At 40.3% G+C, this 24641-nt stretch overlaps 1 protein-coding gene across 3 annotated transcripts in view; it reads left to right on the forward strand.

Annotated features, from left to right (window-relative positions):
• Window positions 1-24641, forward strand: part of FBXO42 (F-box protein 42) — a 112850-nt gene that overhangs the window by 59639 nt on the left and 28570 nt on the right. For 2 of the 3 annotated variants that reach the window (XM_073795439.1, XM_004311442.4), the window contains exons 2-4: window positions 6405-6671; window positions 9789-9905; window positions 19420-19554. In XM_073795439.1, coding sequence (XP_073651540.1) covers window positions 6422-6671; window positions 9789-9905; window positions 19420-19554 — 502 coding nt within the window. In that variant the 5' untranslated portion in view covers window positions 6405-6421. The remainder of the gene's footprint in view (window positions 1-6404; window positions 6672-9788; window positions 9906-19419; window positions 19555-24641) is intronic. The other variant, XM_073795442.1, reaches the window with a different exon arrangement.

Genomic DNA, 24641 nt, shown 5'->3' on the forward strand with positions numbered 1-24641 from the left:
TGGGTGCTTTCCATTCAATCCAGCTACGCATTCTTTAGTTAGGTCTCAGTGCTTTTTTTTTACCATCATCATTAAGGTTCTTCCTTAATTGCATTTTTTAACCTTTTGAAATTGTGAAGAATAAGCTTGATTGTATTTTAAATGTTCAATTTCCTTTCAGGTAAGTGAAGTGTATTCTGATTTTCTTAAGAAAAGAAAATGTGTTTACTCCAAGAGGATTGTCAGATGGCTAGTTGTGTAGAAATCAAAGGTACAATTGGTCAAATATTGTACTAGGCAGTGATTGTTACATGGATAACAAAGTAGTTTCATTCCCATCTTGAATTTCTTTGAATCGATTTTAACCCTTCACAAGTTAATCTGTTTCCTCCAATAAGTTCAGAGGAGTTTGTTGCCATCTGCTGGCTTTACAGAATCTTTATGAAGTAGGTGGGGAACTTTCATTACTTAGGGATAGAGAGATTTTCCTGTTTTAACTGTGTGACTTAGCCTGGGTAACAGATCATTATTGCTAGAAGCAGTAGCCAGATCTCCCAGTCTCAAAGTCTTAACCTTAATTTAAACTCCAGAAGGGCAAAATATTTGGGTTTTAAATATTGGTTTGTATTTAGTTGGATATAGTGTAGTAGTTTTTCAAAAGAAAAGATACAGCTGGGCCAAATAAATGGTTTCTCTTCAGTACCATCCCTCTTGACCCAGCAAAGGGTCATTGGGTACGGCTCAGGAGTCTGGCAGCAGACTCTCAGGCCAGTGTACACCTTTTGGCATGAAAAAATGAAAAACTGTTTCAAAGTGTCTCTATATCCTCTGGGAGTATGAGTGATGATTTCATTACCTAATCATGGACATGAAAATGAAGGGTTGTGCAAATTGGTGCAGGGCACGTAATTACAGAGGATTTGCATCTGAGCCCATACCTGTGTGTTCTCATTGGCATCTGTGCTCAAAGCCAAGTCAGCAAACATGCCCTCGGGGGCATGAGGTTTGCTGCTTTTATGGACAGTGAAATGGTTGAACGATGAGAATTGCTTAAAACTTGGAATTACAAAAGTGTGAGTCCCTTTATTTAAGCTTGCTAATTGTACTTTGAGAAGGTTTGGGAAGAGAGTAAGAAGTTGTTTTATTGAGCCAAACAGATTTATTTTGCTTGGGAAAAAATAGTAATATAAATAACCTTTTGCAGCCTTCATTGATTCAGTTTGTTCAGAAGCAGACCCTCAGCTCACAGTCTGTCAAGATGTGTAAGGGAGCAGTTGTATTTCACATGCTATATTTAATTCAAATGTGAAAGATGCAGCCGAAATCAAGGAATCTGTTTCTTTGGACTCTTTTCCTTGGTGAATTTCAGAGGTGAATGAGGGTTAAATATACGAGAAAGTCAATAAATAAAGGAATATGGTCAATGGGAGATGAAAAATGATAACTTGCAGGGGAAAGAGTAAGAAGGATTGTGGGAAGTGATATTTTTTCCAGTAGAAAAAGGCACTTTTGTGGGAGAGGGGCCAGAAAAATTCTAATTATTTTTATTGTTTTCTGTACTCTTTTTTAAAAGATTTTTAGAAATTTTATATTGGAGTATATTTGATTAACAATGTTATGTTAGTTTCAGGTGTACAGCATAGTGATTCAGTAATATATATAAATGCGTCTATTCTTTTTCAAATTCTTTTCCCGTTTAGGTTATTACAGAATATTGAGCAGAGTTCCCTGACAGTAGGTCCTTGTTGGTTATCTGTTTTAAATATAGCCGTGTGTACATGTCAGTCCCAAACTCCCAATCTATCCCTCCTCCCCCCCTCCCCCCGTAACCATAAATTCATTCTCTTAAGTCTGTGAGTCTGTTTCTGTTTTGTAAATAAGTTCATTTGTATCATTATTTTTAAGATTCCACATGCAAGCGATATCATATGATATTTGTCTTTCTCTATCTGACCTACTCCACTTAGTATGATAATCTCCAGGTCCATCCATGTTGCTGCAAATGGCATAATTTCATTCTTTTTAATGGCTGAGTAATATTCCATTGTACCACATCTTTATCCATTCATCTGTCGATGGACATTTAGGTTGTTTCCATGTCTTGGCTATTGTAAACAGTGCTGCAGTGAACACTGGGGTGCATGTATCCTTTCGAACCATGTTTTTCTCTGGATATATGCCCAGGAGTGGGATTGCTGGATCATATGGTAGCTCTATTTTTAGTTTTTTAAGGAACCTCCATACTCTTCTCCATAGGCTGTACCAATTTACATTCCCACCAGCAGTGTAGGAGGGTTCACTTTTCTCCACACCCTCTTCAGCATTTATTATTTGTAGATATGTTTGTTTGGCTGTGCCGTGCAGCTTGCAGGAACTTAGTTCCCTGACCAGGGATTGAACCCGGGCCCTGGACAGTGAAAGCACAGAGTTCTAACCACTGGACCACCAGGGAATTCCCTATAGATTTTTTTCTTAATAATGACCATTCTGACTGGTGTGAAGTGTTATCTCACTGTAGTTTTGATTTGCATTTCTCTGATAATTAGAGATGTTGAGCATCTTTTCATGTGCCTCTTGGCCATCTGTATGTCTTCCTTGAAGAAATGTCTATTTAGGTCTTTTGCCCTTATTTTGATTGGGTTGTTTGTTTTTTTGCTATTGAGCCTCATGAGCTGTTTTTAAATTTTGGAGAGAGACTAATCTCTTGTCTGTTGCATAGTTTGCAAATATTTTCTCCCATTCTGTGGGTTGTCTTTTCGTTTTGTTTATGGTTTCGTTTGCTGTGCAAAAGCTTTTGAATTTAATTAGGTCCCATTTGTTTATTTTTGTTTTTATTTTCATTATTCTAGGAGATGGCTCAAAAAAGATATTGCTGCAATTTATGTCAAAGAGTGTTCTGCCTGTGTTTTCCTCTAAGAGTTTTATAGTATCCCGTCTTATATTTAGGTCTTTAATCCATTTTGAGTTTATTTTTGTGTATGGTGTTAAAGAATGTTCTAATTTCATTTTTTTACATATAGCTGTCCAGTTTTCCCAGCACCATTTATTGAAGAGACTGTCTTTCCTCCATTGTATAGTCTTGCCTCTTTTGTCATTGATTAATTGACCATAGGTGTGTGGGTTTATTTCTGGGCTTTCTATCCTGTTCCATTGATCTATATTTCTGTTTTTGTGCCAGCACCATACTGTTTTGATGACTGTAGCTTTGTGGTGTAGTCTGAAGTCAGGGAGCCTGATTTCTCCAGCTCCATTTTTCTTTCTCAGGATTGCTTTGGTTATTCAGGGTCTTTTGTTTCTCCATACAAAATTTAAGATTTTTTGTTCTAGTTCTGTGAAAAATGCCATTGGTAATATGATAGGGATTGCATTGAATCTGTAGATTGCCTTGGGTAGTATAGTCATTTTGATATGTAACTGTTCTTTTTAGGGTAGGAGTTAGGGCTAGAAATGGAAAGGCCTTCCTCTAGCAAGTTAAGCATGTGGAAAAACAGTTCACTGAAAATAGGGCAGATGTGGCTAAGGATTTTTTATTTAACACAGTTTATAGTGAACCTATCACAATACTTCTCTACTTTTGAGGAATGGAGGGAATTGCTGCTGCCCTCCCTCTGCCGCCACCACTCTCCCCCAGATAGGGGGATTTAGGCTACTCTCCTACCTTTTTTTTTTGGCTGCGTTGGGTCTTCGTTGCTGCACGTGGGCTTTCTTTAGTTGTGGCGAGCAGAGGCTACTCTTCGTTGCGGTGCATGGGCTTCTCATTGCGATGGGTTCTCTTATTGCAGAGCACGGGCTCTAGGCACACAGGCTTCAGTAGTTGCAGCACGCAGGCTCAGTAGTTGTGGCACGCAGGCCCTAGAGTGTGTAGGCTTCAGTAGTTATGGCACGTGGGCTCAGTAGTTGTGGCTCACAGGCTCTAGAGCGCACTTAGTAGTTGTGGCGCACGGACTTAGTTGCTCCGTGGCATGTGGGATCTTCCCGGACCAGGGCTCGAACCTGTGTTCCCTGCATTGGCAGGCAGGTTCTTAACCACTGTGCCACCAGGGACGTCCCTCCCCTACTTCTAATTAGCCACCCGTTGTTCATCATCTTCAAGATTCTAGCAGCCACTTTGCTAGGATACATTGCAGTATCATGAGCTAATTTTGTGGATAAATTATGTTGGGAGCAATTTCATGAGTTTTGACTCATGTTTTTCTTAATGTGATCATTCTTCCAGTTTTTAAGATGCTGTACATAATTAGTATGTGAATTACAGGAGCGGTAGAGATGAGGTTGGAGGTTTCTTTTCTTTGCTCTCCTCGCACCCCCGCCCCTCACCTTTTGGAACATTTCAGATCTTTCTCTAGGCCCCAAAGTATATTTCAGGGTCACTCTTCTCTTCCTGTTATTTCTTATCCTTCTCGTTAGTGCTGGAGGGAATGCTGGAAATTTGTAAGGTGGATGGCGTAGTGAATGATCAGGGTAGGTGTGTATGGTCAAGGGAATAGATGTATTAACAAATTATAGAATGAACTCAGATGCCCCTTCAAGAAATGACTTGCTGCCTGTTTGTAAGGAATGTAGCAAAAGAAAGCTGTTAGTCCTTTCAGGGTCTGCCACAGCATTGGAAACAAGGTCATGCTCTTCTCAGGGCAGGCAGTGGTGGTGAGCAGAGCAGTGATCTAAGAGCCTCACCTTCTTGCCCAGCTCTGGAGTCCTCTGCTGGCCGTCCTTGCTCCCGAGCTCTCTGTTGGACAGGCTTTGTCAGATCTGCCTCATGGTCTGATGGCTCCTCCTGCTAAATCCTATTCTTTTCTTCTCGTAAGAGTTCTCCCCATTAAACCTTTTTCATTCCTAATTTTATTTTAGCATCTGCTTCCTCTAGAATCTAACCTGTGACACACTTCTTACATAAATCACCCTATTTCCTGAACATTGTACTGTTTTTACCTCAGGATTTGCATGAAACATCACTGGTGTGGTATAAATGAATTACCTGCCTCTGTGTATGTTTTATTTATTTATTTATTTATTTATTTATTTATTTTTGGCTGTGCTGGGTCTTTGTTGCTGCATGCGGCTTTCTCTAGTTGCAGTGAGCAGGGGCTACTCTTCATTGTGGTGCGCAGGCTTCTCATTGCGGTGGCTTCTCTTGTTGCAGAGCATGGGCTCTAGACGCGGGCTCAGTAGTTGTGGCTCATGGGCTCTAGAGCGCAGGCTCAGTAGCTGTGGTGCACGGGCTTAGTTGCTCTGCGGCATGTGGGATCTTCCCGGACCGGGGCTCGAGCCCATGTCCCCTGCATTGGCAGGCGGATTCCTAACCACTGCGCCACCAGGGAAGTCCATCTGTGTGTGTTTTAACTTGTGCTCTTCCTAGAAAATTCAGGGAATACAGGTAGCACAAAGACATTTAAAAATACCCATAATATTTTTTAAAAAATTAATTAATCTCCACTAGAGGTAACTGTTAATAGTGGCTTATTTTGGTAAACTTTAGAGAAGTGTGTTAAGTGTTCACCTGGGTGAATTTTTCACAAACTGAACACATCTGTGTAACCATCACCCAATCAGGAAGCTTTACCACTACCCCAGGAGCCTCCCAGTCGTTACCTTTGGTAACCGCTATCCTCACTTGCAACAACATAAATTAATTTTGCCTGGTTTTGAACTTGATATAAGCATGGTCATGTAGTATGTACTATTTTGTCTTCTTTGCTCAGTATTATGTTTAAGAGATTCACCCATGTGTGTATCTGTGGTTCCTTGCTGTATAGTATTCTGTTGTGTGAATGTACCACAATCTACCTGTTCTGTTGGTGGTGGGCATTTGTATTATTTCCAGTTTTTCACTCCTTGGATCTGTTATGATGTTTTCTAATATAAATATTGCCTTGTGTTTGGTATTATAGCTAGTTAAGCCTGTTATTGAAATATTTATTGTCCTCTTAAGTGAATTACCTTGTATAAAAGCTAAAAAACCTGTCATTTCTTATTCCCATATCCTCAGAATGTTCTTTTTACTCTTTTAGGACCCACAGTTAGTTTTTTCTTCTAAGTTTGAGGTGTTGAATCATATTACTGGCCAAGGGAAGCTAGTTGCTGTTCCCTTTGCTGTCTGCCAGTCAGATCCTTGAGTTAGAGGAGTTGTTGAGAACAAGTTTTTTGGTTTTATGGTTATACCAGAACTCGGCTGTCACTCTGGTTTTCAGTGGAGAGAAAAAAATACCATCAGAAGCCTTTAGGGATTTATTAGATATTTGGGATGGCATTGGTATTTGAGCTGTACTTGATAAATTAAGGTGGCTCACAACTGGTGTGGGAAAGTGCTAAAGGACAGATTTCAGATTGAGCATCTAAAAGAAATCATGAACAGCTTGGATGCCTTGCCTGAGTTATTTCAGAACTTCAGACAGTGTATACTGATGTTTGTTTCTTTCCCGCTGTAGCTGTCAAGTGGAATGTCATGGCCAGCTCCTCGGACAGTGAAGATGATAGTTTCATGGCTGTGGACCAAGAAGAGACTGTGCTGGAAGGGACAATGGAGCAAGATGAGGAGCCCCGCCCAGTATTGGAGGTTGAGGAGACTAGACATAATAGGTCCATGTCTGAGCTGCCAGAAGAGGTTTTGGAGTATATCCTGTCCTTTCTCTCACCATACCAGGAACACAAAACTGCAGCCCTTGTCTGCAAACAGTGGTACCGACTTATTAAAGGTACTGTGGAAAGTGGAAAGTTTTTTTTTGAAAGTTTTATTTATTTACTTAAAATTTGTTTGAATGATTTATTTTTACCTCCCAATTTCATTTTCTCTTTTCTCCCTTAAATTTATTGTGGTTCTAAAATTCAGTGTTAGACGATTAGCATTGTACATTTTTCTTTTCTCTTTATCCTGCCTAATTTTATGAACAGCTTGAATACTATAGTATTTAATCCAATTTCCAGTTTTAAAATGAGGATTCTTTTTCTGCATATTCTTGGAGTTGATCTGGTATGTTGTGTTGTTCTTGAATAGGTAGAGTAGGGATGGATTTGGATTGACAGTAATAGTTAACCTTCATATAACCCTTATTATTGTCAGGACTATTGTAACTGTTTTACAATCCTCATAGCGAACTATGAATAGCTTAAAGTAGCTAATTGTGGCAGATGTGGGATTATGAAAGCATTTACTGCTTGATTTTATCTCTAAACACAACAGGCCCTATGTATGTCTTTTACTTTTTAAATGAGTTTCTTTTTTTTTCCTCCTCCATTTTCTAATCAAGATTTCAACTTTGACTAAATGTTGAGGTTACTAGTTGTACTGTAGTTTTAATTAATAGCAGTTATTTGGTTTCATTCCATTTTAGGTGGAAAGGGCCCATTTTTTGAATGAAGATGACCGAGCCAGTTGAATAATCTTTGATCAAAGCAAGGGTCGTATCAATTTTTTCTTTCCTGTTGGGAACAAGGCAGCCAGAGATATGAGAGAGAAAAACCTCTAGATCAGAATCAGTCTTAAAATCTTTTCCTCAAATCAGAGTGATTCTCTGAGGATTAGGGTCCCTGTCATTTGTCCAAAGTCCAACCTAGAGAGCTAATAAGGACCAGCTGTGTTGAAACTGCTTGCTGGGCCGTGTGCTCATCTGCTCCCAACTGGTAATACTGGTATGCACAGCCTGCTTCTGTTTGCAGAGTTAACGGACTCTTCAGGAGAGATTGGCTCCTTACACTGTGGAAATAGATGGTTTTACCTCTAAAATAGAGGTGGAGAATCACAGACAAGGGGTGGTGATCTAATCAAATATATGAATTTATTCTTAGGTTTTATTTGGCGTTCTTATCATTTTGATCTTTCTTTAGGAGAGAAGAGCCTTAACCTAGTACTCGCATTCTTAGATCTTCTGGGGGAAGTCACTGCCAAGACAGCTTTTTTTCCCCTCAATCATTATGTGTCTGTCTTTTATTCATTACTGCCTTACCTCATTTCAGCATTTGCAAATCTGTATTACTTCACCAGTGCGTAGTTGGCAGTATGGTCACACATTAAAAATGGGCATGTCTTTTTTTTTTCTTTTTTTAAACATCTTTATTGGGGTATAATTGCTTTACAATGGAGTGTTAGTTTCTGCTTTATAAGAAAGTGAATCAGCTATACATATACATATATCCCCATATCTCCTCCATCTTGTGTCTCCCTCCCACCCTCCCTATCCCACCCCTCTAGTTGGTCACAAAGCACTGAGCTGATCTCCATTTGCTATGGAGAATATAATGTAAAATAGCTATCTATTTTACATTTGGTAGTGTATATATGTCCATGCCACTCTCTCACTTCATCCCAGCTTACCCTTCCCACTCCCCGTGTCCTCAAGTCCATTCTGTACATATGCGTCTTTATTCCTCTCCTGCCCCCAGCTTCTTCAAAACCAAAAAATGGCCATGTCTTTTTAATATTCCATTTCTTAACTGTGAGTTCAACCAAGGGATAATGATCATCATTAGAAAATATGTTCTGTGATCCTGCTTAAGGATCCATTAAGGTGGCATAAATTCAAGAATGATACACTCTTTCAAAATATAAATAATTGGGGCTTCCCTGGTGGCGCAGTGGTTAAGAATCTGCCTGCCAATGCAGGGGACACGGATTCGAACCCTGGTCCGGGAAGATCCCACACGGCGCGGAGCAACTAAGTCCGTGCACCACAACTACTGAGCCTGCGCTCTAGAGCCCGCGAGCCACAACTACTGAGCCCACGTGCCACAATTACTGAAGCCCACGCGCCTAGAGCCCTTGCACCGCAACAAAGAGTAGCCCCTGCTCACCACAACTAGAGAAAGCCCACACGCAACAATGAAGACCTAACACAGCCAAAAATAAATAAATAAATTTATTTAAAAATTTATATATATATATATATATATATATATATATATATATATATATACATAAAAATTGGTTGTACTCTTCATTCAAAATGTTTCTCTTTGAAATAAGAAAGTAATTTCATGTGTTGGGAAAGCAGATTGTTCCAGAAATATAAAGCTCTCACTTTTTTAAAAATAGACTTTACTTTTTTAGAGTGGTTTTAAGTTCACAGCAAAACTGAGCAGGTTCGTAGGTTTCCCGTATACCCCTGTCCCCAGACATGCACAGCCTCCCCTACTTTCAACATCCCTCACCAGAGGGGTACATTTCTTACAATTGACGCTCATACATTGATACATCTTTGTCACCCAAAGTCTGTAGTTTACATAGGGTGTACATTCTGTGAGTTTGAACATATATATAATGACATGTATCCAGCATTATAGTAAAAACTCGGATTTTTTTTAAAAAAAAACAGCTTTCCTTTGTTATAAATTCATCATTTCATAATCCACTGTAAGCTTATTATTACTCCTTGTTTAAGATGGAGAATACTTGGTTGCCATGGTCTAACCATAGGTATTTACTGAACAGCTGTTATATTCCGGAGACTGTTTTACCACGCTTTTTCTCATAAAACTAAATTATCTCCCAGCCCCTTTGCTTTGGAGTAAATAGCACCAATTATTTTGATGTGTTGCCTCATGATATGATGTAAAGGGGAGCAGATTTTAAGTGTGAGCTGATTTTGTAACCTTGAGGGAGTCACTTAACCTTGGTAAAATGAAAGGATTAGATCTTCCAGTTTTTAAATTCTGTGATTCTGTTTTCTGTCTTTAAATGAAAAAATCAAAGAAATTTGGAGTTCCTCAAAGAAACTTATGTCTTATAAAAGTGATAAGACAATTAATAGATGCAGATTTAATAATTTGATTTACAAGCGAAGAGTCCAGGCTGAAGCTTTTGTTATTTTTGTCTTTAGGTGTAGCCCACCAGTGTTATCATGGTTTCATAAAGGCTGTCCAGGAAGGAAACATTCAGTGGGAGAGTCGGACTTACCCTTATCCTGGAACCCCAATCACTCAGCGGTTCTCACACAGTAAGTATTTACTGTGAAAGCAGATCCCATCCTGCCGGTGGTCGTATTTCCAAAAGCTACTTTGGAGGCTTGTATTTTGTCTGACTTCTTAATGAAGAAAATGTTAAATAAGGGTTTATATTAATTTTACAATCAGAATTAGGGAAGAGCATGAGCCTAAATATATTGTAGGCACTGTGATATAATTTTGTATTCTGCTTTTTCATTGGATTTTTGTACTATCTCTACTCCAAAGAGGTCAAGGTGTTATGCTTAGGTTTTTAAACATTTGACATCATGTAAGAGGCAAACAAAGGAAAGGCATACATGAGGGTTTTTCTGGGATCCTGCTTAGGGAGTAGCCAGAGCTTAGCACTAATTTTTGCAATAACTCTTTATCTTAACGTAGTGTATGTTCAGCAAACACTGAATTTGACTAGGGTCACACAAAAATTTTGAACATGAAGGATATTGTTTATAAAATACAAATTTAAGTAGTAAAATTATAAATAAAATGTTTTGGCAAATAGACAATTTAGAGTTTTTGACTTCTAGAATTTTTTTTTTTTAGGATTTTTTAAAAAAATTAATTTATTTTATTTATTTATTTTTGGCTGCATTGGGTCTTCGTTGTGGTGCGCGGGCTTCTCTTGTTGCGGAGCACAGCCTCTAGGCACACAGGCTTCAGTAGTTGTGGTACGTCGGCTCAGCAGTTGTGGCTCAGGGGCTCTAGAGTGCAGGCTTAGTAGTCGTGGTGCACGGGTTTAGTTGCTCTGCGGCATGTGGGATCTTCCCGAGCCAGGGCTTGAACCCGTGTCCCCAGCATTGGCAAGCGGATTCTTAACCACTGCGCCACCAGGGAAGCCCCAACTTTTTCTAGAATTAACTCTCCATTTTAATTGATTTTTGTAGATGCCATTTTATTCTTTTTTTTTTTTTTTTTTTCCGGCTGCACCCCACGCCTTGCAGGATCTTAGCTCCGCCACCAGGGGTTCAACCCAGGCCCTGGCAGTGAGAGCACCGAGTCCTAACCACAGGGCCACCAGGGAATTCCCGATACCATTTTATTCTATTAGTGATTTATATCCCTCCATCAAAGTGAGACTGAGATGTGATCTATCTTAGGCCACAAAAGCTGTATTTATTAATGGTTTTTCATAAAGAAAGTTCATTGACAGGAGAGGAAAGCCGCTTAGAAAGTTCTCAGAATTGCTGCTTTAGTTATATTACTTCTGTATTCAGAAACCTTCAGGACTTCCCTGGTGGCGCAGTGGTTAAGAATCCGCCTGCCAATGCAGGGGACACGGGTTTGATCCCTGGTCCGGGAAGATCCCACATGCCGCGGAGCAACTAAGCCTGTGCGCCACAGGTACTGAGACTGTGCTCTAGAGCCTGCGAGCCACAGCTGCTGAGCCCGTGTGCCACAACTACTGAAGCCCGCACGCCCACAGCCCAAGCTCTGCAACAGGAGGAGCCACTGCAATGAGAAGCCCACGCACTGTAATGAAGAGTAGCCCCCGCTCGCTGCAACTAGAGAAAGGCCACGTGCAGCAACGAGGACCCAACGCAGCCAAAAATAAATTAATTTTAAAAAAAGAAAAACAGAAACCTTCAGTGTCTATCCAGTGCCTACAAGATAAAAACTTAGTCTTATATTTAAAACCCTCTTTAAGTTGACTTATTTCTAAATTACCACTTCATCTCCCAACTTTTCCCAAGAGCTCTCCTCTTTCAAGTTGTCACTTTGCTGTACTTGATTCTTCCTCTCTAGAGTATTCCCATCCACTTAGCTGAAGCCTGCTTCTCCTTGAAAACTCAGTTGAAGTTTTAGCTCCTTTGGGAAACCTTTTCTCAACTCTCTAGCCCACAGAAAAATTTTTCCTGTTCCGAGCTTATGTCTGGAATACTAATTTGGCACTTAACTCACATTGTCTTTCATTGTTAACTTGTATGTCTGTGTCTTTTTTTTTTTTTTAAGCCATATTTTGAACTCTTGAGGGGAAGGAGAGTTATTGGTTATCCATGTTGTGTAAAAATTACCTGCAGACTTAGCAGCTTAAAATAACATTATCTCACAGTGTTCCTGAGGGTCAAGAATTTGGGAGTGGCTTAGCTGGGAGGTTGTGGCTCAGGGTCTCTCATGAGGTTGCCGTCAATCTGTCAGCTGGGGCTACAGTCACCTGAGGGCCTGACTGGGGCCCGGTGAATCTGCTTCCAAGCTCACTCAGTAACTGTTGATAGGAGACTCAGTTCCTTACTACATGGACCTCTCCATAGAGCTGCTCACAGCTTGCCAGCTGACTTTCCACAAAATGAGTGATCTGAGAAACAGAGACAGACACTAAGACAGCAGCCAAGGTATCTTTTTACACCCTAATCTCTGAAGTGAATACCATCTTTTCTGTTCTATCCTGTAAGTCACACAGGGATTGACCAAGGGCGTAATACCAGGAAGTGAGGATCCTTGGAGGCCTCTTGGTGGTTGACTGCCCCAGACCACATGCTGTACTCTCATATCCAGAGGAGAGTTCCGTAAATAATGAAAATAATGATAACTCGTCATTGTCTTTGAATTGTATCTAAATAGATCAAAGGAATGGGTCAAACTATTTGCTGTGTTTTCAGTTCTCTCAGGGAGCTATTTTTGTGCTGTTGTAAATCCCCTGGAGCAGTAGATCTCAAAGTGTGATTCCTGGACTTTGGGGGAGGAAGGCATCTATGAGACTCTTTGGGGGATCTGTGAAGTCAGAACTGGCTTCATTTGTTTTAATCTGTGAGTGTGTGGTAGTGAAGAGCACAGTGACAGTAGAGTAGTTGAGTTCCCTTACCTTGAGTCATGCACAGGCTGCAGCAGTTTTCCCCAGCATTGCCTTGGCACCGTTAGTGCACATGTCAGCACAGTGAAAAAAACAATAAATTACTACCTCTACAACTACTACTACTACTAGTACTTATTATTATTATTATAAAAGTAGTTTTGAAAGAGTCTCAAGTGTTTTCAGGAGTCCACAGACCACACTTTGATCGTGACTGCAATAAACTATACATGAGTCCTTGCTGAGAACATTTAATGAAATTACAGGAGGATCCATATTAGGTCCAGTATTTATTGTTGAGGGAGGGGTAACCTCAGTTACCTACAGATGATTGGAATGAGAAGCAAAGACGGGGTTTCTAAAGACAGGACTTTTATTAGAATGGTGTTTGGAAACAAATAGTTTTAGAACCCTAAGAGGGCAATCAAATGAATCAGGGTGAAAGTGAAACTAGAATAGGAAATAGGGGTGAATAATTATCATAGCAACAGTTTGGCTTTCTGATAAGAGAGGGGAAAAAATATTTTTCAGTTAACTAGCTTTCGAAAAAGAGTATTACACAAAGTAGAGGCAGTTCTTTGAAGGGGAAATAGAAAGGAATAGTACCATGAGTAAGCTCACAGAAGCTCAGGGGTTGGTGGGTTTTGATACTTGTTTTTGCTTAAATTTTTTTTTCATTTCCTTACTTGGTACTTTCATTTCCTTACTTGATATCCAAGAAAAGATTTCTCATTGTCTTTCGTTGTCTCTTTCGGTCTGTCTCTTTATTGTTTTCTTCCATCAGTCTCTACATGCTATCTAACTGGCAAACTGAAGAGGATTATTACAGGGAATGGGCAGTTTTCAAAATAGGTTGAAAACAAGGCATTCCTTTAATTTTTTTCCTTAGCTCCTTCAACTTCCATCTCTGTATTTCTCCGTTTAGCTCTATTTTATTCCTTATGCCTAACTCATGTGGAGCTTGAGATCCACATTTCCAGTTCTTTGCTCGTACTGCCACAGAGATTCACAGATGTTTCATATTTAGTGAGCCAAAAGTAGAATTCAGTAGTTTCCCCCCAGTTTTCTCCTCTCTTTAATTTAGTTAATGGCATTATCATTCTCTCAATTATACAAGCTTGAAATCTTGGATTAATCCTCAATTCTTCTCCCTCCCTCAACAACAAAAGTCAAATCTTGTTGATTCTGTTCTATCTCTGCACTCTCTCTCATATCTTTCCTTTCACCACGCCCCCCATTACTCACACTTATGACTTAATCATTCCATCTTTCCTAAATCTTTTCTTTCTTTCTTTTTTTTTTTTTTTGGCCGTGGCATGTGGGATCTTAGTTCCCCAACCAGGGATCGAACCCGCGCCCCCTGCAGTGGAAGCGTGGAGTTTTAACCACTGGACCACCAGGGAAGTCCCCCTAAGTCTTTTCTATACAATCTTCTTGCCTTTCTTCTCTCTTCATCTGAACCTGGTGTAGACACTTGGCAGCCATCTCCAAACCTGGGGACAGTGCCACCTCCTAGGGCATCTGGAAATGTGTAAGGCCATTGTTTATTGTCTTGACTGGAAAGTACTACAAGCAGTTAGTAGGCAAGGACCTACTTGGGTTGCTAAATGTTGTGCAGTGAATGGGATGATCCTGCACACAAAGAATTGACTTGCTCAAAATGACAGGAGCTCCTGTCGGGAAAAACTGCAAACCTGAACCATAAAACCAGCCTTGTCACTCCTCTGCCAAAAAGCCTGAGCCTTTTTGCACTGCATGTAGAAGTTTCCACCCCACCTGGCATTCACCAAGCCTACCTTTTCAGCCTGACTCACTGCTGCATCCTTAACACAGCCAGGCTCTGCCCACACGAGATTCCTTGTTTGTCTTCAACTTCCCTACCTCATGGCTTTGTTTGGATGCCCTGATTTCATTTTCCCTTCCCCTTCCATTCCTCTTTCACCTCTAGACTTGTTCGCCCCATGTTAATTGATTGAAAATGTCCTGACCTCTAAAACCCATCTTGGAGACAAAGCCAAAAGCCACCGTCTTTCACACTACTCTCAAATTCCCCACCATGGAGATTAAGCTCTTCTCTTTTTCTGCTTATACTCGTTTAATACACTCTTCATACCTTCTTCTTAATGTTTTACCATTTGTCTTTTACCATGATTATCTGTGTAAGAGAGGCTGCATGCAAAGGAAGAACTTTAGACTTGGGAAGCAAATTCCTTGGCTCCTCTAACCCACAATTTCCTCATCTGTAAAATGCGTATGATAAATTCTGTTTGTGCCACAGGGTTGCTAGGAAATTTAATTGAGGAAACACTTGCAAAAATATATTTTAACCTGCAAAATTATAGGACGATGATGATGTCTCCTCCACAAGATTGTTGTCTACTTGAGGACAGTCAGGCTCCATGTCTTAGACATCTGTGCACCTTTCATAACACCAGGTTCATAGTTGACATCTATTAATTCTGTGGAATTGTGTAACAAAGATACGAGCGATAGAGCTTCTTTCTTATGTAGAAGTCTGGGACAAAAAAATGCAGGGAAAATAAAATGAAGCCAGTTCTCCTGGTTATTTGATGAGTATGTTCATGGCCAATCATGCAATCCTTGATTGAGGTAGAATGTCCCTTTCAGATTGACATAGGGGTCTGTTGAATCCCCAGCATTATGTTTTGAAAAACCTTTTAGTGTTTAGCCTCCAAATATGGTCAGGTCATTCCATACACTTGCTAATCTTGCTCCTGCAATAGCCAGCAGGCCCAGACTGGATAACCAACCTTTCTTATTCCATAGTTACATAATTACAGGCCTTATCAAGTATGTCCTGGCTTGTAGATGTGAGACACATGACAGCATAGTCTCTAAGCATGGGATAAATGCCTCAGGACCTTTCCCTGGAGACAAGTGAGGGAACAAGAGAATTTAACCTCTGAAAGTGCAAAAATTAGAGTTCAGTGAACATTAATCTGGTGACTACCAGGCACCATGGAAAATATGAAACAACTGGAAGACCTTGAACGTCAGAGGATTATAATATAGTAGGAAAAGTATTCAGAACACTGAGGAACTCTTTGCTTGTCATGAGTGTAATTGTGCATATTTGACTTGTCTTCGAGTAGGGATTATTAGATTTTAACTTGAGGTATATGACTTGCAATAGTTGTTTGTGGAGCAGTCAAGCACATTTCAGAAAGCTTGAAGAGATCTAGCAGTTGGAATAATCACGTTCTCAATGTTATTTCTTAGCAGAGCAGTCATACTGTACTACAAATGGTAACTTTTGTATAGCACATTCCAGTGGTCTAGATGTTCTGAAAGGAGAATGTTCTGTTTGGGTGGAGAACTTTGGTAAAAGGAAGTATTTACTTGAGCAGTGGTATTTGCTTAAATTCTTAATTTTTTCTGAAAGGCTCATTGAACTTGGGTCCCCAACCCCCACCCAGACCAACATGTACGCATCTTAAATAAAAATAGGCAAACAGAGTTCAGTAGGATGCTTAAAATATTTGAGTGTATTATTGATGGCTGTTTCTCATTCCCATTATAAACATAGCTGCCTAAATTGACTCCCTTCCTCTCCAAGCTTTGTTGATAATGACTGCTGGATATTGAAACTACAGTGTGTGAAACTTGTCGTTTCAGTCGCATTAGCTTTGCATAGGGTTTGGGCTGTACCTTCCTCTTCCAGAAACCTTTGTTTGCTCAAAGAGAAGCAGGAAAATGCCAATTGCCTTATTTTAGTATAGCATTAAAATACACGTGGTAAGGACCTCATGGGGCCCAGCTGCTGGCTAGGTTTTCAGTCCAAATAGAGAAGAAGAATGTTTGCTACCTCTTTGAAAAATAAAGGCGCTGTGCTTTTTTGCTGCACGAAGGAAGCAGCTGCCCAGAGTTGATCTTTGAGGGATAGTGGGACATAAATGAGCTACTGACTCTTTTAGTTATGAAATCATGGATTTGTCTTATTAAACATTGTTACAGTGAAGATCAGTTAAGGTTTCAGAAGCCAGAGGATATTGCTAATTTCTGTTCTGGGGTTATGGATTATCAGGTGGAAGAGAACGTTCTTTTATGCCAGGCACCAGTCAGTTCAATTCAAAATTGCCCCAGTTTGTTGGAGTAGCTAGTTCAAAAAGGTATGTATGAGAAGACCAAGATACCTGAAGCTTGCCCCCTTTAGTGGATATTAAAGTGTGGCTTCAGTAATTATCCTTTTTGTTTGTTTAATGTCATCTAACTTGATCCTTTGTTATTTGCAGTTCTCAACAAACCTGAAACATGAGCAGTGGATTTACATAGGGTTTTACTTATTTTTTTTTCTTCTTCTTTTTCCTTTGGGCCATGCTGCTTGCATGATTGAACTTGGGCCCTGGCAGTGAAAGCACAGAGTCCTAACCACTGGACTGCCAGGGAATTCCCAGGATTTTACTTCTTAATAGACTTTCTTATTGGAATGTTAATTTAAAAACTGATTTAGATATGGATTAGAAGTTATTTTCAAAGGCAGAGAAAGTCAGTAGGAATAAAAAAGGGGATGGGGGAATTACCTGGCAGTCCAGTAGTTAGGACTCGGTGCTTTCACTGTGGGGGCCCGAGTTCGATCCCTGGTCAGAGAACTAAGATCCCGCAAGCCTCAGGGCACAGCCAAAAAAAAAAAAAGGAAGAAAGTCAGTGGAAAGTGTAAGATCATTTAAACCTTCATATACCATTGTAGCATGTTTGAGTTCTGGGAGTAATTAAGTATTTTGCAGATGTGAGCCTGTTGATGATTAAATGGTATTTCATTTCTTCACATCTCTAGTTTCTTTAATTTCTTTGTTAATTTGAAAAGTCTGTAGCTCTGTTATTGCACAGCATCAGAGGTCAGATTTTTTTTTTAAATTTTATTTGTTTATTTATTTTTGGCTGCTTTGGGTCTTTGTTGCTGTGCCCCGGCTTTCTCTAGTTGTGGCGAGCAGTGACTACTCTTCATTGCGGTGTGCAGGCTTCTCATTACGGTGGCTTCTCTTGTTGCGGAGCACGGGCTCTAGGCACACGGTTTCAGTAGTTGTGGCTCAGAGGTTCTAGAACTCAGGCTCAGTAGTTGTGGCGCACGGGCTTAGTTGCTCTGCCGCATGTGCGAACTTCCTGGACCAGGGATCAAACCGTGTCCCCTGCCTTGGCAGGCAGATTCTTAACCACTGTGCCCCCAGTAAAGTCCCAGATGTTTTGGATTTACGCCTTCCACTGGCTGAGATTACCGGGTGTGACTGAACACATTGCTTTTATTATCTCTTAACTCATCCAATTTTTGGACTTGGCTTTCTTAGTGTAAGTCCTTAAAGGCATATCAAGTGGGCTGAGTTAAGAAAAAATAAAAAAGGAGGGTTATTCCCAGAGCTAGTGTATATCACAGAGGTAATTATAGCGGTGGTGTTTCCCTTTTTCTGAACTTGAATAAGTGGTGCCAGAGTTCAGAAGAGATCTTAGAAATGGTGGTGTGCTAAACTGAACAAGACCTACAGGTAAACTGGATGATCACTGAAGCCACGCACTAGTGGGTTGAATCTCTGAATTTCTTTTCCCTTTACCCTTTCTTTTATGTGACGCTTAACTTTTTTAGCCTAGTTTCACATTGAGAGGTCTGTTTTTCCCAGTGGTATGCATGAAATGAATGAAGTTTTGCTCAGCCCTTTTCCTGAAATACAAGATGGTAAATGCAGGACTGGAAGGAGCGCATGGTCATCTTTTCCAAAGGACAGAGGCTAAGTGAACTTTCCAATGAGAAGCAAGGTGGCAGCGCTTAGCTTTCATGTTTCTTGTCTAGACTCTGGCTCTGGTCTTTCTGGTTTTACGGGAACAGCCCCTCTCACAGTCATTGACTCTTTTCTTCAGAATAGTGCCCATTGGTGAGGTGTATATAGTCACCTAATTAAAAAGGCTTTTCTTGGAGACCTTGGTGCTTTTTAACTGTTACCTACTGCATTGGTTTTCTATTCAGCACCAACCAGTCGGCCTTGGTAGCTTTTGGATACACACCTAGGAGCTTAATGACTTTCATGTTTTTTCTCTCAGTTGTTTGGGGACCATACTACCTCTGAGATCGCTGAGCTACATTGGTTCTGTATGTGTGGTTACTTTACGGCATTGATTAAAATTGTTTTCTTTTCTTTTGAAATTTTAAATTTTATTTATTTATTTATACATACAGCAGGTTCTTAAAATTGTTTTCTGTCATTCTCTTCCATATAAAGTCTTGTTATTGTTTTGTGCCTCATGTTTCATTTGAAAGCAAAAGCAATAAGACGAGGACAGGTGGAGAGGAACGGGAGGACAGAGTACTTCTGTTAGCGCTGACTGTCTTCTCCTAGCCCTAGATGATAACAATGCAGATTTAGATTAATGATGCAGCTGTGCTGAAATTTCACTCATTGAACACCCGTAGTCTGAATTCTTGTGTTCTCTTGCTAGAATTATATTGTCTTATTTAATGATATCATTGTCAGTTTGCTTAGTGTGCTCAGAAATAACATAACATTTCCATAGCTTTTCTCTGGTCCTTATTTTAAAGGTTAATGTGATATTGATCAACCTGAAGACAGGAGGCTGGTTATAGAAAGGTTGATACCTGGGAACAGCTGCGGAATGTGTGAAGTAATTGATCTTTGAAAGATATGGGCTATAGTTAAGGTTTAGAGTGGCTTCAGAATTAGACATCAGTTATTCATTTATTGTTTTCTCTCTAGGTGCGTGCTATTATGATGCTAATCAGTCTATGTATGTGTTTGGAGGCTGTACCCAAAGCAGCTGCAATGCTGCCTTCAATGACCTCTGGAGACTTGACCTAAATAGCAAAGAGTGGATCCGACCTTTGGCTTCAGGTAAGAGAGAAAATGCTGATCTTTGCTTCCTTATCAGGTAACCCCCTTTGTGTGGAAACTCTACCTGATCCTTTAGGTGTTGGTCTCAAGAACAGATTATTGGGGCCCCAGATCCTTTGTCAAATCTGCTTGTAAATGCTAAGAGTAATATGCTTGTGTAAGGTCTTTGAATTTTTTTTTAATTATACTTCATCATTAGTATTGGTACCCTGCCAAAATTGCTATACTACTGTGTGAATTCATTTGTGTGGTTTTCTGAAGTACTTGTACAGGTGTGATATGTTCTTTGGTATGAAGTTGAAGTAAGAGCAGAAGAAGCACAGTCGTGAGAACTGTAGTTGACTGACAGAAGCTATTGTCCCAGGGCTAAGATGTCTGAATATCTTGTTGTTGCCAGCTCAGGTATTTGGGCAGTGTATGGAACATGCCTCTGCTGGTTACTTTTAACAACTCAGGAGTGTGGGAAGATTCCACAGCAGGTACATTCCTGCACAGTCCCACTATGCCACAATTCTGGCAGAAAGAAACTAGATTATTTTCTCTTTTGACCTAATCTTTCTTGGGGAAGAAACACACACACACACACACACACACACACACACACAAATTGTTTTTGCACTCATGAGGCGGGACAGTTTGAAAAGGCACAGTTATGAGATTGGAGGGGCTGGTGTGATGGAGAAATAGAGTCCACTGAGTATAAAGTATTCTGCTAGATTTGTTGGCAAGCTCTTCCCAAACATTCTTCATTGGCTTTTCAAGGTTGGAAATCACTCTAGGACTAAGGAGACTTGGGTATCCCTTGGGCAGATTCCATAGTTATTTAGGTCTTGATTTACTTTGATTACTAAATGGAAGACAACATGGTGTATTAGAAAGGTCACTGGACTAAGAGTGAGGAGACATGAGTTTCATTTCCTGGCAAAATCACCAATTCTCCATGTAACTATGAACAAGTTACCATATCTTTCTGGGAGAAATATGGAGGAGGAGCAGAAGATTCTGTTTTTAAATGGGTCGGGAAAGCTGGTTTATGTTTCGTTTATTTCTGTAATGACTGCTGTGAATGTCTAGGCCAGGGGCTTAAAATCATTTCATGAGAAGAAGCTACATTTTGCTTCCCCAGAGCTGTAAGTTCTGTTTCTTTCCTCTGCAGTAGGCAAATATAGGAGGGAGGAGCATACTGACAGTGGATAGTCACAAGTGGGGCTGGGTTTTGTACAGATGAAATTCTTTCAAATTATTGGAAAGATAAAGAGATGTTAATCATTAAAATTTTTTGAAGATTACTATTATTTTAGAACCTTCAGAATTTTGTACTTTGGAGCATTTCCTTTTCTAGCACTTTGTCCTTTATTGTACTTAATGCAATATTAATTAAAATCTAGAATCACAGATTCTAAAATGCAGAGGGTCTTATTGGCTTAAACATCCTACTGCCATTGTACTTGTTGTCCAGGCCCCATTTCAGAGTAGCTTTGATGTTCCACTCGCAAAATACAAATACTGCCTTTCTCTGTTTCGTAACTAAGCTTTATACCTTTGGCATGGGTGTTGCTCTTTCTTGTAGACATGGAGCTCTGGACCTTCATGGCCTGTTGGCATCTACTTTGCTTATTTTTCCTTATTTCTCCCTATAAGATAGACATGGGATGTTTTGTTGTTGTTGTTGTTAAATACTAAGTTTAAAGGCAATGCTTTGAAATCCCCAAGGTAGAAGTATCAGAGAAATAACTGACTTTGTAATTCAGATTCTACAATGGATCTGAATTTTTTTTATTATTATTATTAATTTATTTTTTAGCTGGGTCGGGTCTTAGTTGCAGCACGTGGGATCTTTTCATTGCGGTGCAGTATCTTCGTTGTGGTGCACAGGCTTCTCTCTAGTTGTGGCGCGCAGGCTTCTCTCTAGTTGTGGTTGTGCAGGCTCCAGAGTGAGTGCACGGTCTCTCTAGTTGCGGCACGGGCTTAGTAGGCCTGCGGCATGTGGGATCTTAGCTCCCCCACCAGGGATCGAAACAGCGTCCCCTGCACTGCAAGATGGCTTCTTAACCACTGCACCACCAGGGAAGTCCCAGGGATCTGAATTTTTTAAAAATACAACGTTACCCAAGTCTTAAGTTTCTCAATAAAGAAAAAAATCGCCATTAAAAAAAAAAAAAACAATGTTAGACTGTTCCCTTTTATAAAATATATTAGCTCCTGAATGTTTAAAAGTAATTTTCTAACAAAATGTCTCAAAGAATCTAGTTTCTGCTTCCCTCTAATCTACAATTAGAGCCTAGTTTTAGAGGGGTGGAAACTGAGCTTCTTGAATGTCTACTTTAAAAAAAAACCCCACTAATTTAATAAAGAGTCCTATGAGATTCTCATTTAGGCAGAAATCCCATGGGAAGATTGCCTGGGGAAATGTTTCTATACGCTGTCATGAGTCGCAACCAAAATTACTTCCTAACTGAAACATCAGTGAGTCTTTCTGAATAAAACACAGTTGTTGGTATGTCTTGGTGTGCCTGACTCACCCGTTTTCAGTGCATGGTGGTGGCTAAGTTAGATGGTAGCTGAGGGAAGGGTGCTACCCCCACCCTTTGGTACCAGATGTGACGTCTTCTAGCATTTGAGTATTTGCAAGTGATGGGTATCTAGGGTGATAGTTTTTTTTTGTTTTTTGTTTTGTGGTACACGGGCCTCTCACTGTTGTGGCCTCTCCCGTTGCGGAGCACAGGCTCCGGACGTGCTGGATCAGCGGCCATGGCTCACAGGCCCAGCCGCTCCACGGCATGTGGGATCTTCCCGGACCGGGGCACGAACCCGTGTCCCCTGCATCGGCAGGAGGACTCTCAGTCACTGCGCCACCAGGGAAGCCTAGGGTGATAGTTTTAACAGTGCTCAGTCTTCAAAAGTGTAGCTCTTTGGAAAAGAGCATCAAAAAACAGTGGAACAGTTTGGGTTAAGAGCAGAATCTTGATAAAGAATGCTACTGTATCAGGTATCTTTTTACATGTGTATTTGGTTTTATTACAGATGAGACTGGAGCATCTCATTTTGGTTGGTGTCTTAGCACAGGCTGCCATAACAAAATACCAAAGTCCGGGGGGATTTAACAACAGAAACTTATTTCTTACAATTCTGGAGGCTAGGAGTCTGAGATCAGGGTGCTGGTGAAGGCTCTATTCCTGGCTTTCAGAGAGCTAGTGAGCTTGCTGTGTCCTTACATGGCAAAGAGTGAGTTCTGGTATCTCTTCCTCTTTTTATAAGAGTGTCTAAACCTAATTATCTCCCAAAGCTCCCGTTCTCCATATGCCATCACACTGAGATTAGGACTTCAACATATGAATTTTGGGAGGACAGAATTCAGTCCATAGCAGTTGGAATTAATGTGATTTGCCAATGAAACCTTGTCTTGCATTCCTTTTGAAATGATAGAAGGAGGGAGCATCTGGAGGGAGCATGGTGGTGATGAGTGCTGGAATGACAGCTCTTACAGTTGAGAGAGACCTACAGTACTTCTCCGACATTTCAGAGTTACGTGAGTTACCGCCTCCTCCCTTTTACATGAGGGTAGGTGATCCCTACCCTCATGGAGCTTATACTGTAATGGGGAAGAAAAAAAAAACAGTTATGAAGGAAATGAGGAATGAGATACAGAATAAGAGGGGGAGATCTACTTTAAACAGAAGATGACCTTTTTTGCTGAGATATGAAAGATGCAGCAGGGAAGGAAGTGATAATGGCATATACAAAGAAGAGGACATATTGGAGGAACTGAAAACAGAGCTTTGTGGATGTAGCATAATGAGCAAGGGATGGGGTGGCACAGATGGAGTTGAGGTATAGATGGAAGCCAAATCATTCACAGACCATAGTCTGTGAGATTTTGAGATTTTAAGCAAAGGAATATTATGATCCTGTTTACATTTTTAGGAACACTTTTGCTGCTATTTAGGAAATGGGTTAAAGAAGGCAAGAAAATAAAGCAGAGAGAACAGGTAGGAGGCTATCAGAATAGTACAGGTGAGAGACTGTGATGGCTTGGACTAGAGTCCTAACAGTGGAGATAAAGAGAAGTGAATGAATTTGAGCTGAATTTTTGTGTTAAAAATGATGGGACTTCTTGATGGATTGGATATGGGGGGGTGAGAGGGTCAATCAAGGCTAACTTATGTTTCAGGTTTGTTCACTTAGGTAGGTAGTGGGGCCATTTGCTGAAATGGAGAAGAAACATTTGGAATTTTTTTTTTTTTTTTTTTTTTTTTTTTACCTCTTTAAACATTTAAGTGATGGTATCAAGTAATTAGTTGTTATGAGGAGTTTGGCATTTAAAATAGAGGGCTTGACTTTCCTTAAATGGCAGTACAGTCCTTTTGCTTAGTTAATTCTTCTTTTATCCTTCATTTGTTCATTCAGCAAATATTTATGGATTGCCTACTCTGTGCCTGGTATTGTTTTAGATGCTGGGGATACATGACTGAATAAAACAGACAAAAAATCCTACTGGAGATTAAATTCAAGTGAGGGAAGACATATTTAAAATGACAGGTACAGGGCTTCCCTGGTGGCGCAGTGGTTAAGAATCTGCTTGCCAACGCAGGGGACACGGGTTCGTGCCCTGGTCCAGGAGGATCCCACATGTCGCAGAACAACTAAGTCTGTGCGCCACAACTGCTGGAGCCCGTGTGCCCCAACGACTGAAGCCCGTGCGCCTAGAGCCCGTGCTCTGCAACAACAGAAGCCACTGCAATGAGAAGCCCTCGCACCACAAAGAAGAGTAGCCCCTGCTTGCCGAGAAACTATAGAAAGCCCACGTATAGCAACCAAGACCCAACGCAGCCAAAAATAAATAAAAATAAATAGATTTTAAAAATAAAATAAAATGACAAGTACCTAATATAATATATTAGAAGATGATTAATGCTATTGAAGCAAAACTATAGCATAGTAAAGGGGATGAGGAATAGGGGAGATTATAACTAGGGGGATCACGGTAGACCACATGGAGAAGGTGACATTAGAACAAAGACTTGATGGGTACAAGAAGTGAACCATGTGGATATCTAAGGAAACAACATTCCAAAGAATAATCAGTG

The sequence above is a fragment of the Tursiops truncatus genome, chromosome 1 (genome assembly GCF_011762595.2).
Source record: "Tursiops truncatus isolate mTurTru1 chromosome 1, mTurTru1.mat.Y, whole genome shotgun sequence".
NCBI classification, from domain to species: domain Eukaryota; kingdom Metazoa; phylum Chordata; class Mammalia; order Artiodactyla; family Delphinidae; genus Tursiops; species Tursiops truncatus.